The 13814-nt window shown below is 35.7% G+C and overlaps 1 protein-coding gene across 4 annotated transcripts in view; it reads left to right on the forward strand.

Annotated features, from left to right (window-relative positions):
• Positions 1-13814, forward strand: part of aplp2 (amyloid beta (A4) precursor-like protein 2) — a 53508-nt gene that overhangs the window by 13092 nt on the left and 26602 nt on the right. For all 4 annotated transcript variants that reach the window (XM_046864095.1, XM_046864093.1, XM_046864096.1 and 1 more), the window contains exons 2-3: positions 10269-10442; positions 11315-11444. In XM_046864095.1, the coding sequence (XP_046720051.1) occupies positions 10269-10442; positions 11315-11444 (304 nt within the window). The remainder of the gene's footprint in view (positions 1-10268; positions 10443-11314; positions 11445-13814) is intronic.

Below are 13814 nucleotides of genomic sequence, written 5' to 3' on the forward strand. Positions count from 1 at the left end.
AACTTACAGGTTACAGTCTTCTTTATTGATTTTAATATAAAATGCTCACATGCCTTGGATGACTTGGGATGAACACTTGTTCCTGCTGCTGGTTGACCCTGTAATGTTTGCCATTTTCGCACACGGCTGTGTTCTTTTACCGTCACGAGAAACCGAAACTTTAGCAGCCCAACTAACCGATAAAGGCATTCTTTGATAACGAATTTTATTAACGATTATTATAGATTTTATTGATTAGTTGTTGCAGCTCTAGTTTTTATTAAGGGGAATTGGCAGTTTGATTGGATGGATATGGATAATATGTGGCAATATTTCACAAATGATTCTTTGCTTTTATTCTGTTATCATGGTTCTCCATGAATTTAATGTCATGTCAATGTTTGTGTTATTGATCAAGTAAATGCTTAAAATCTTGCATCCTGTTCTGCCAATACCTCTAACTGCTTTATGCTTAGAGGTGGTACAGGTTTGTATTCAGGTCCAGTCTATCAGGATGTATTTCCCTTCTTAACCAATCAGCATTGCTAACATGGCACAGCAGATTCACAAAGTCTGCAGCTGAGATGTTTGGATTTCCCCTGTGTGCTGTTGTTACCTCTAAAACGCCCTCTTCGTGTCTCAGTTTAGATATATACTGTGCAACCTTGGCGGAAAATTGATTTTTAAATTAAAATCTACAAAAAAATGTTTTCCCATTTCCAGTTATCGGTTGTTTATTCGAAAATTATTCAAGTCTATCAGTTTAGAAGATGGAAAGCATGCGTTAACAGGAGGAGCAGAGCTACAGAGTGATGCAGTCACAGAAGTGGAAGCATAGTGTTGAAGCACATTTTAGTATTCGGCACATCTTTGAGAAAGTTAGTAGTGCTGCTGGGGAATGCAGCGAGGAAATCACACTGGAGGCATTATGAAATTCCTTAGATCAGAGGTGATTAAAATGTGCAAATACAGTCAGTCTCTGTGTGGGAGGAGAAAATGTAATTGACTATCAGATTCTTTAAGGCTTTTATGCATTTTGCATAGTTGTATGCTCGAATGAGATATTACTCATTATGTGACTTATATTTTATTTTATTTAAATGTAAGTTGAGCCTTTTAAGGCGTAAATACGAATCGGTTGATCATCTTTCAAATTTGTATTTTAATTTTTACATGTTTTACATTTATTTATTTATTTCCAGAAATAAAGCTAGGATATAAGGATCTGATCTGATGCGAGTGTTTGTGAGAGTTTGAGTGAGCTGTAGTGTTGCTGGAATGTGTGGGAATTGCTTGTAGAAACTCTGGTTTGCTGGAACTGATGTTCTCTTGGACATTCACTGCAACATACAAAGACCTCATGTGAAGTTGTTGTGTGTGCATTATTGAGGCCACTTTACTTCTTGCTTTCTCACACAAACACACACCCACACACACAATCTCTTTCAGTCTCTTTTTCTCTCTTAGTTTCAGGTGCATAACAAATAATTGTACATTTGTGTTGCCAAAAAGAAGTAACAGAAAGGAAAGAAGGGAGAAAACATTAAAGAAATTAAAATACCAATCGGTTAGAATAAACTGTTTCTAAACAGTGAGAGCTTCGTCCATCTTGTATTTTCAAACGTTTCAAACTTTTATTATAACACGGCAAACTTTCGTTTCCAGAGTCTAGCATTCGCATGCATATGAATGGAAGAAGGTGAAAATAAAAGAGTACCCCTTATGTAAGAATCCTAGCAAAGCCCCTTTCTAGCCGGAGTAAAGGCTTTAAATAGTACACTTTAAAAGATACATGACTATCAAGAACACCCAGGCTAACATCAGTCCACAGCTAGCTTGTGCTGTTACTGACTAGCAAAAATTGCATGCTCGCCTGTGATATTAATTTCTAGACCATGCAGGAAATGTGCCTTTTTTTTAATGTGAAAAATTGTCACCTCACTTTTTAAATTGTGATATCCTTTCGCAGATATATAATAAGCACATTAGCTCCATCATCAGCATGTAATAATGACAATAAAAAAAATTGTCATGTAATATGAAGACGGGGGAAAATAACAGAATAACGAGGTGAGGAAAGAAGATCCACAACCTGAAACATGAATGACAAATGTGTGCCAGACTGAGAGGAGTGAGGTGAGCTTAAATACAGGACACAGGTGTTATTAACATGACACGAATAAAATGTGCTCTGGCTAATAGGAAATTTAGTTCATGTGTGGGTTCGGCATATCTGCTGGGAAACAAAAATTTGGTTCTGTGTTTATTACAACCCCAATTCCAAAGAAATTGGGACTAGCGGTTGAACGATTAATCAGTTAATTTTGCATTTTTCTAATTAATTGCCGGGCTTTGAGTTCTTATCATTCATTCTTAATCTAGCTTCACATGATATATTCATTGGTTCAACCAGCCGTAGTTTAGGCTACAGGTAGGCATGGGGACCAAAACCCGATTAAAGAGATCTTATTAATCAACTGTTAGATTTTATAAGATAAAGGAGGAAAAAAAAGAAAACCGGACAAACCAAATAAATCTGCATCATATATTAGCCAGCGGCTGCCATGGTTTCTAAATATCAGCATCGTCCAGAGAAAAACCCACATAGGTCGACCTCTAGTTGGGACACTGTGTAAAATAAATAAAATGATGATTTGCAATGATTTGCAATTCTCAGAAATCCATATCCCATTTACAAAAAACCCTTCATCAAATTAAAATTGAGGATATATACCAAAAATAAGGTAATTTTAAACTTATTGGCTGCAACATGTCTAAAAAGATTAGGAACAGTGCCATGTTTACCATTGTCAAGCCAAGAATCATTTCAACCTATAGCTGATACAGTAGACAATGAAATTAGACAACGTTTCTCCAGAACCCTGGTGCTACATAAAACAACATAAAGCAACATGGAGCTACAAGAAAACTGAGCTAAGGACTAAAGTAAGTTGTCCTCGCCACATAAAGTGCATCGTGTGCAACTTGGCGCAAACAGTGCAAGACAAGACAGTGTAGGACAAACACACAACACATAATAGCACCGCCTGTAAACCTCCTGTATGTTATACAGTACAATGTGCAAAAGAGAACTGTATACAAGAGTGTACTGGTACATAAACACAAAATGTAAACACAAAAGGTTGTGCAAAACAGCAATAGCAGTAGTTAGATGAATGTGCAAAAACAGCATGTAGACATGTAGTTATAATAAAATAAGAATATAGCAATCTGTATACATCTGTGAACTGAGGAGAATGAGAAATGAGAGGAAGTGTTGAGAGAGAAATGTTATTCTATTTGTGTCTGATACAGGATTCTAGCTGCTCAACAGTTCTGGGTGTTCTTTGTTGTGTTTTTTGTTTCATGCAGTATACTCATCATCCAGTATTGGTTTGTGCCCTTGTCTCTTGTGAATAGAAATTTCTCCAGATTCTTTGAAACATTTCATGATGTTATTTTCTGTAATTAATGAGATATTAAACTGTTTTGCAATTTTATATTGAACATTTATTCTGAAATTGTTCCAAATTTGTAGACACAGACTTTCACAGATTGGTGAAGCTCTGCCCATCTTTAATTCTGAGAGACTTTGTCTCTATAAGATACAGTATTTATACCCAATATGACCTGTTTTCAAATAACCTAATTAAAAAGCAAAATTTTTTCCAACTGTTTTATTGTAATGTAAATGTAACTCTTACTTTCTCTAGACTTTTAGTTGCCCCTTCCCAGCTATTTTTGAGACCTGTTGCAGCCGTCAAATTTAAAACCTTTCTTTCTTTTTTATGTTCTATTATAAATAAAATATGGGTGCTGTTGTCCCACACACACTGAACTGCGGTGTTTGAAGGCTATAGCAATTTTATTTAAAAACACCATTGAACTTTATGCTAGAATTCTCAGATCCCCAGTTCTCAGTGGGTTTGGTTCATCAAACTAAATGTGTGAATTCTTTCATATGGGTAAATGTCTTGGGAGGGTCATGGCACCAGTGTCCTTCTTAGCTAGCTTCTGTGGAGATTGCTCCGAGCTGGGAAGTTGTGAAAACTTGAAAGCTGTTTAACTTCAAAAGCGGAACACAGAGGGACACAGCAGCACTCATTACATTACTTCAGATGTTTATGAAAGGATTTTGATAGCATTACGAAGAAAGCAAAAGCACTGATAGGGAAGCAGTGCTATCAGATCATTTAAAAGGAAATAAAAAAAGAAATCTACAGAAAATTAACATCTGAACAGTTTTCTAGTGTAAAGATTATACATTCAGTAATGGATAATAAATGGTGCATATGAACTTCTGTAGTGCCTGTGACATGTACAGTAATATGTGGTGGCATGAAAGGGAAAGAAACTGGGATGCGAGTGAAAGAGGGCACGCTAGACACAAAGGGACAGAGTATTTTACTGCTCTTTGGTTTGACTGATTTACATACCTTTATTCTGAGCTTTTATTCCCCCGTGTCCTTTCTCTGTTTTCACTCTCTCTGTTTGGTGTCCTGGTGATGGTGTGGATTCTGGCACTCAGTAAAGAGCCTGGGGGATGACACCAGTATATGCGTAGATTCCACAAGTGTGTGTGTCTGTGTCTGTGTGTGTGTGTGTGTGTCTGTGTGTGTATTTATCTCTATATTATTTTATTTGTTGCGTGTGGCTGATATGTATATATGTGTGTATGTGTATATATATATATATATGTGTGTGTGTGTGTGTGTATGTGTGTGTGTGTGTGTGTGTGTGTGTGTGTATGTATGTATGTGTGTATGTGTGTATATATATATATATATATATATATATATATATATATATATATATATATATATATATATATATATATATATATATATATTGTATGTGTATATATATATATATATATATATATATATATATATATATATATATATATATATATATATATATATATGTATGTGTGTGTGTGTTTGTGACCCCCACCCCCTTTCTTTATTCTATTTCTACATCTGGTTTTCTATCTGGTTTTCTTTGTGACTCCGTGTGTGGCAGTTACTCTTTGTGTGTCTGTTTTTCTCTTTCTCTCTGTCTGTCTCTGTTTTTTTCTCTCTCTCTCTCTCTCTCTCTCTCTGTCTCTCTCTGTGTCCATGTATTTTTGTGCATGTTTGTGTGTCTCTGCGTGTTTGGCAATCTCGTGCGTGTTTCTCTCTAGATGTCGCCTACACCCTACTGCTTTAGAAATCTAACATCACGACTAGCAAATGTGACGCAATATTTATAATTAATGCCGTATATTTTTTACCACAGCACCATTAAAACATTCTTCCCCAAGTAGTTTTTTCCTCAGTTTCCAAAATGGTCTCCTGCCATCATGTACATCTGTCATAGCTTTGAGAATCTCTTCACCATATACACATACATGATATTAGACCATATGGTTTATACAGATAGGACTCGTCTGTAGACCTTTTTCAAACTTGCTGCGTTGGCTCACATTGCAAGTGTCATGAATTTGTGTTAAAATTATAGTCATTATTATAGTCAAAGTTCTGAATCTGAGGACAATATGGCAGCACACAGACAAAAAATAAAAGCAGAAAGTGTGTTATTTAAATCAGTGAGCTGGGGTTTTTTCACACCTTGTGAGATTCCTGTGAGTTTGCAGCCATAAACAGCATCGCTGAGGCTGTGTTTACATCTTTTTTTCCGTCTGTAGGGGTTTAGTTTAATGAAGGACTAGGTGGAGCTGCTTCCTGTTTAAGCCAAAGAGGAAAATAAGGATAAAGTAAACAAGTAGATTCTACAGAAGGGAAGACTTTTTATATACTGGATATCGAGTGTTTTTGCAAATTGTAGAATTTTGTGAATTTTTTTTAACATTTAAATTTTTACATTTAATATATAGCAACCAGCTTAAAACAACATAAAATATTGTTGTCACATGCTGGCAGTGGCAAGTCATTTCCAGATATTTCTGCAGCACTTTAATGTTGGACAGCTCATGGCAGCCTCAATGATAAGTTGTCGTGTTGTACTTTCATCAATATTTGAGGGACATCCTGTTTTTTGTTATTGTCACTGTGGTGCTTGATACAATACATAGCCTTCATATTGTTCTATATTACATCTAATGCAATTTGAATTATTTTGTGCCACTCTCCTGATTAATATCATCTGACAATAAGATACTGTATATGCTTTATAAGCTTTCATGTGGAAGGAAATGCAAAACTCTCATTTTTAGTCATTGATGGCAGGCATAATAATCGCACACCTGATAATTATTTTAAGCACTAGAATTGGGGGATTTGTTCTGAGCACAGCTACATGCCCCTATTATTAAGGGCTGTAAACATTTATGCAACCAGGTGTTTGTAAAATACTGTTATTTTTTATATAGGTATATCCACTGTTGTTGATAGTAAAACTAGAAAATTACTTGCCATTTTAATCTTCATGTACACATGGTTTGTAGTTTCAGAAATTCCAGATCAGAATGATAAATAATTGTCTGTGTTTTTGCATTATGCTCAACCGAACAGGGACCTGTAAGTGGTTTTATTGACAGAAAGTGATGCTTTTGCAGTATGGTAGAGGTTGTAGTTTGTGACTTTTGAGTATATAAATAATTGTTTTTATTATAACATCTAGGTGATTCGATGCATGTGCGTGCAATTTTGAAATTTCATACTTTTTTAAGGGATTTATAATTTTTTTTTCTGTAGAGTTACTTCAAAAGGATCAGCAAAAAAAAATAAAAAATTGTAATTCTTTTATACCCAAATCCGCTGATGCAATACAGCCAAAAGAGAATGAATTCCTGGCGAAGGTGAATACTTTCTGGAGGCACTGTACATGTCTGATGTTTGCTAAGTGGAACATGGAGAGAAAAAGGGCTGAATAATTTGACTAAAGATTAAATAGGTCTGCAACAAAATGTCATATGTGACACTTTACAGTTATTTAGTGATAGTGATTGATGATTACAATAATGATCAAAAACGAGTGATTAAAAAAGCCTGTATTTTAATCACTGTTTCCATTTTCGTGTCAGTGTCATGTAAGCAGTCTCCGACGTGAGTTAACAGCTTTATTTAACGGGCAGGCAAAAATCTACAAATCGAGATCTAAAATCATACACAGGTCGGGCGATCGGCTCTCCACAAGACTAAAGCAAAACAAGAACGCGAATGTGAAACCAAAACAAGATCAAGAACAAGGAATAAAAAAATGGAGATGAGACGTGGTATGGACTGAGGAGGGCAAAATACTAAAGAATACATTGTTTAGAGGAGATGGATACACAACCAATTACTTGATGCGGGGGACGGGACATAAACCGTAACAAACAAAACACACATGGCAGAGCATAAACATTAAAGCAGTAAGCAGTTTCATACATGTCATGAGCTAACCTTAAACCAGTTGGCACAGACTCATTCAGACTATTTCTTCTGGGGACATTAGTCAAGAAATTGTAAATGAACTGTGTAATTTTATATATATCTTTATTTAAATACATGGTGTGTCTCTTGGGAAAGCTGTTTGAATAGAGTCTGCTTTAGCACATGCTAGAAGGTTCTAGGAAAGCCAGTAGACATGCACACTTTCAGTAACTGAGAAATGTGGAATTCAAGTGCCTAAAGGCTGACTCAGTGATTTTCTGTATTTTTATAATTGTTATAGTGACTGTTGGTATTCTGTTACTCATAATTAGGGTTTAAGCACCTTATCTGCTGTTTATGTTTGTTATTAGGGAGTAAAAACAAAATGTGCTGGAGCCATATTGTTGTTTGTGTTCCTATTATTATTATTATTATTATTATTATTATTATTATTAGCTTGATGAATATGGCAGCCCTTGAATTGTGCTGTAAATTGATGTGAAATCTGGCTTGCTGCTTGACCATACTGCCATTATGCCATAAGTCAATTGACTTATGTCACTATGGATCACATGTTCAAGGTAAAATTCTGCCTATAACTTTTACATCATTTGATGATTGATTAAAGATCCCTTGTTCAAACCTAGGGTCTTTTTTGACAGATATATATATATATATATATATATATATATATATATATATATATATATATATATTAGAGTTTTCACACAGCCAATTTCTGGTTCAGTCTTAACCAGTTGCCTCAGATAAACTTCAGACTATTCCTGATGAAAGTTATGAAAAGGTTTTTGATAATCAAAAGTGTTAGTCTGTAACATGCAAAAAAAATTTGCTGGGGAAGCTGCAAAACAGGAAATAAGGCCTATTTTGATGATCGCTTGAAGATTCATGTGAATCTTGAGAATTCTAATTAGGACCTCACCCCCAGGGGCTCGGTGATGAGGGAAAATTTGGTTTAGCATCATATTTCTTGTTGTCCCTGATGCCCCTGTAAGATTTTAAGGTTGGCTGATGTAAATAAATATTATAAACGTCTTGGTTTCAAACGTGTCCCTCAATGAAAAAATATCTACTCTTCAACCCATGTACAACGGTATATTCAATCATGTTCTATAGGATTACAATGCCTTTCCTGCTAGAACTTACAACACACACCAAACCTTAAAACCTGATATTTACATTTTTGTGTCATTGGTGTATTTTTGTACAGTCATAAAGCATAGGATCATATATACTGACAGTACATTGTTTAAACCAGAGCTGTAACTAACAATTATTTAAAAAATCGATTAATCTGACATTTTTTTTAATCGCTTAAGTGGATTTTTCTCCTTAATTAGATGTTTTGTATATATTTTATTATAACTGTATATAAACATGTATTTAAAAATGCAAAAGCCACAAATTTAGTTGAACTATCTTTAATTTTTGCACTTTATAAATTTTATAATGGCTGCTTGTGGAGCAGTGCATGGGGGGTTTCTCCTTCAACCAATTTACTCATACTGGGTTGTTTCTTTCTGTAAAAAAACATAAACAAAACACAGCATTTGTGTATACAAGGTGATGCAATTTGTGTAAATCAACATTTTTTTTATTGTTTTTAATGATAATTACAGATGGCAATTTGACAACCATGGGTAAAAATCTATATAAAATATATTATTTTGACAATTTTTGTTTAAGAAATACAAACATTTTGTTCAAGCGTCTAGAATATACAATAGATGTAATTTTGTATAATTTATTTATTTATATGCATGAATTAAATATGCAAACATTGAAAACAAGCATTTGAACATATATTAAAGCCACAGTACATGACGTTTGAAAACGGATAGATGAAGTAGACAAATGCTATAAAAAGAGAATGGAACAGAGAAATGCAGCAAGATAACAGGTGTGGCTAATTGGTGTACAAATGCATAAAGATTAGCTGAAAACCACAACAGTGACAAAACATTTTTATCGTTTGCTGCTTTTAGATTTAGTGTTTGTTCGCACCGTCTTAATTTAATCCAAGCAAACTGATTCCGTAACCTGATGCTCGCAAGGCACGACAGAACAGATCCAGTGCGACTGTCCCGAAGTTACAAACAAAAACGGTTTACACAATAGTGCTTCATTAAACTACACCATTTTTTTATGAGGACTATACAGTTTTTGCTCATTGTGCTGAAGTTTCGCCTTCATCCGTGACTTGGGACACACAATTTTTCCTGCTGCCGCCTGACCTGTACTCTCTGGCATTTTGCAAGCGGCTGTGTTATCTTATAGTCACGCTAACCCGTAACTTTAGCAGCCCAAATAATCCATAACGGCATTCTTTGACAACGAATTTCATTGTAGATTTTATTGATTAGTTGTTGCAGCCTTAATTTAAACTGTATTTAAAAAGTGAACAGTAATCAAACTGTACCATAAACTATCATTTTAGAATCTCTTTACAAGCGCTGAAACGATTTTAGTCAGTATAATAATCAGTAAGAGCTTTCCTAGCTTTTTCTACTGCTTGACCTAAAATCTTTGCCGTGGGATTTGTCGGAGACTGCCGCTCTCAAATCCTGAATTTATTTTTTTTTAAATCTGCACTGAACTATGGCAGGCCTTGACTTTGATGGTGAACTTGCCCAAAAAAAGCATGTGGTCTTATCATGTGAAATTTCTGTTGATGACTAGTGTTGGAGGAAGAAAAATCAATGTTGTTATTTGACCCCAAGGTGGTGTTAGCTACTGAAGGGTAAAGCAATATATATTTGCAATTCTATTAGTATTTCTGATTCTGCTTCTTTAAAGGCTCATAGGATTGAACAGATGTGTTTTTTTTGTTTTTGTCCAAAGGGTAAAGATTAGAGAGACATTTATGTATTAACGCATCTTTGTCTTTTCTGTTTTTTCTCTTGTCCTGCACAGGCATTAGCAGCTAACCCAGGAGCCGGCTTTGCGGTGGCGGAGCCTCAAGTGGCTATGTATTGTGGGAAACTCAACATGCACGTCAACACGCAGACAGGTCAATGGGAGCCGGACCCTTCTGGGACCAAGAGCTGCATTAAAAACAAGGAGGGTGTGCTGGAATACTGTCAGGAGGTGAGTTAGTTGTTTAGGATTAATGCTCTGTAGAAATACTACTATAACAGGGAGTGCTGGAAGAAAGTCTCTGCCCGTTCTTTTATGCAGTATAGATTGGGTTTGAGGAAAAGCGTAGCTGCTTCTTTTCATGGATGGAGTTCAGTCTAAATATGTGGTTAGATAATTCTTTTTTGTTAAGCACACATATTCTCTTGAGTTGCCACAACAGGTTGGCACACTTTTTTTTATTTATTTATTTTATCTGTCACAAATGCAAGGCAACACAGGGGCATTTACTTTCTTTGTTCTCTCTCTCTCTCTCTCTCTCTCTCTCTCTCTCTCTCTCTCTCTCTCTCTCTCTCTCTCTCTCTCTCTCTCTCTCTCTCTCTCTTTCTATACATAATAAACAGTCACACTGATTGGTAAAGTTTTCTGGCATAGGATAGTCATCAGGACAAAGGTTTTTATGCTATCTGGTTTTCGATTGCAATTTGTGTTTTTTCAGTAATATTAGATGATGAGATGATGGTGGGGGATCAGCTGTTTATCTTGGCTATAATATAGGTAATAATAAAAATAATAATAAATTGTATTCGTTGTCTTAATGTTTTGGTATAATTAAAAGGACACACTTCAAGCTGCACTGCTTTACAAAACACATTACACATAAGGGTGGTAACAGTCACTCTGCTGCACCTATTGCACAATCACGATGTGCTTTATTTTAGTTCGACAGCACATTCTGTCATGGTAAACCTTGCTTGGTGTACATTTATATGGCTTTTTATTGCGAACCTTTTTGTGGTGTTTCACAAAAGGATATAAAAATAGTCAGGCATGCCTCATTGACCGCTGATGATGTTAAAATGTTTCTCTCGCTTTTCTGATAGATGTACCCCAAACTGGAAATCACAAATGTTCTGGAAGCCAACCAACCAGTCAAGATTGAGAACTGGTGCAAGAAAGGAAAGAAACAGTGCAAGTCTCAAGCTCACACTGTGGTCCCATACAAATGCTTGGGTGAGTCATAAATATATAAATGTATTGCTACAGTTTATAACTGCATACTATTATATACTTCTTCACCAACTTCTAAACCAAAAAGTTAGATTAAGCAATAATGCAGGGCAAGCAGTGTCAGTTCGGTTGTGCTTGGACATCCTTATACAATAGGCCTTATTTTTCACAGTTTGACAAAATATTGAGCCTCATGGTTTAAGTTGAATTCTTATTATGGCTTCAATTAACAAAGGTGTTTTTAATAAAAAACAAACAAACAACAAAACATAAAAAAAACAAACAGTCCTACAATCATCCATCTTTTCATCCACCCATCCATCTATCCATTTATTTTTAGCTGGCCAATCACATTGTTCTTCAAGAACTTTGGGTTTTATCAGGACTTTACAAAACAGCTTGGTGAGAACTAGCTTCAATTCAAGTCATTTTTGACTATATTTATTATTAGGTGATCACCCTATTTTTGTTCAACCCTTTTCTCTTCGTTTGTTGGCTAGGGTGATGGTGCCAGTATATAGAAGGTTCACCCCATAGAACTATTTGGCAAAAAAGTTGTGAAATTTGGCACACAACTTAGGGAGGGTCTAAGGAACATTCTTACCAGATACGGGTCAAGTGCTGCCAACTCTTATTACATTGGGTCAAATTTGATACTTCCCATCCCGAGGCATCTTGAGGTTTGGCCAGCTCCAGTCACGTCCCACCTCATGAAGATTGTGGGCCTTTAAAGAAGTAGATGCCGAACTCGCAAACATCCCGTACCATCTAGAGACGTACCAGTGCCAATTGGATCTCACTACATGTGTGGTTTTGACATTGGACCTCCTGGAGTGTTTAAAGGCTCTGGCATGGAGAATGTTGAGCAATTTTATGAGTTGCTCAGTAGCTCCTAGTTTTATAACCATAATGACTATATAAGACTGTAGAAAGAACATTACTTATAATCTTATACTCCAGTACTCATGTTAGTTCTCACTCTCCAGTGTTCTGTATTGTTGAAAGATTTATGATCACACTCTTGATATCACCCAAATGAGGATGGGTTCCCCTTTTGAGTGTGGTTCCTCTCAAGGTTTCTTCCTCATAACATCTAAGGGCGTTTTTCCTTGCCACAGTCGCCACAGCTGCTCATAAGGGATAAATGCACACCATTCACCTTGACTGTTCAATTCTGTAAAGCTGCTTTGAGACAATGTCTGTTGTGAAAAGCGCTATAGAAATAAACTTGACTTGAAGTATATTTATGACGATCACTTTTGCCCATCATTTAAAAGACAAACATCCCTGGATTTTCTTGTTTGAGCCAAGTTCAGTATATCATATGCTTCATAATTAGACTGTTCTCTATCTGAAAACTTTTTAAAATATTGTAGTCTTTTTTTTTTTTTTTTTTTTTTTTTTTTTTTTTTTTTAAAACCAACTTTGGCACACATCTTCAGAGTAAGTGTCCCTGAAGTTATCAAACACTTTTTGAAACCCCCAAAAGGCTGTGTTTTAACGATGACTATGCTCACTGACATCTTCAGGATGTCAGTGACCTGAGACTATGCACCAAAATTTGTTTGCATCAAACTGCCATTTCTTCTCCATTTTTAACCAGCCTTCACAAACAATGCATCACATTATTGTAAACAAAGTCTGGGGGGAAAAAAGAAGAGAAAATGTAAATCATTCTCAGAGGACATAATACATATAAACAAAATGTGCAGGTGTGTCTCAGCAATGCATGACTACACTTCAATTAGTTATAGTAAAATAATTATAAACTTCAAAAGTATCCACATGATAGAAATACCTTGTCCTTCATCTGTACTCTTTTCTTGATCGATTTTCTTTGACCGATTTGAGTTGTGGTGCTGGAGAGCGGAAAAAACCGATAGTGCTAACTATGGACTGTGAAATGGTCTGACACTTAGAGGCTACATAAAATGCCCATTTGGTTTTGTGTGTGTGTGTGTGTGTAAAGAATTGACAGTGCATTAGTTGGGTTTCAGAGTGTGATTGACTAGTGCTGCTCAACTTTTAGCCACACGTACACATCCATTCACAATTTAAATGATGAGTCTTGGAGTGCTTACTGGGTATTCTACCACATGGTCTCTTGTCTAGCCTTCAACCTGCAACTGCTGTGGACAATTTCCCTCAATGAACAGTATATACACCTTCAATTTCATACAGGATCCTTTGATTTGAAGCTCTAATAATTCCTATACTCCAGTTAGCATTTTTGACACTTTTCCCTATGTCATTCGATAACCTGGACATGGACAAATCAGAATTTATCTAAATGCTTGAAGCTCTTTATTAGTAGCTCGGCAAAGATGCAATGGGTTCTACAGAATACTTATTGAACACAAATCAGCAAACACG

Source organism: Silurus meridionalis, chromosome 13 (genome assembly GCF_014805685.1).
Source record: "Silurus meridionalis isolate SWU-2019-XX chromosome 13, ASM1480568v1, whole genome shotgun sequence".
NCBI lineage: Eukaryota > Metazoa > Chordata > Actinopteri > Siluriformes > Siluridae > Silurus > Silurus meridionalis.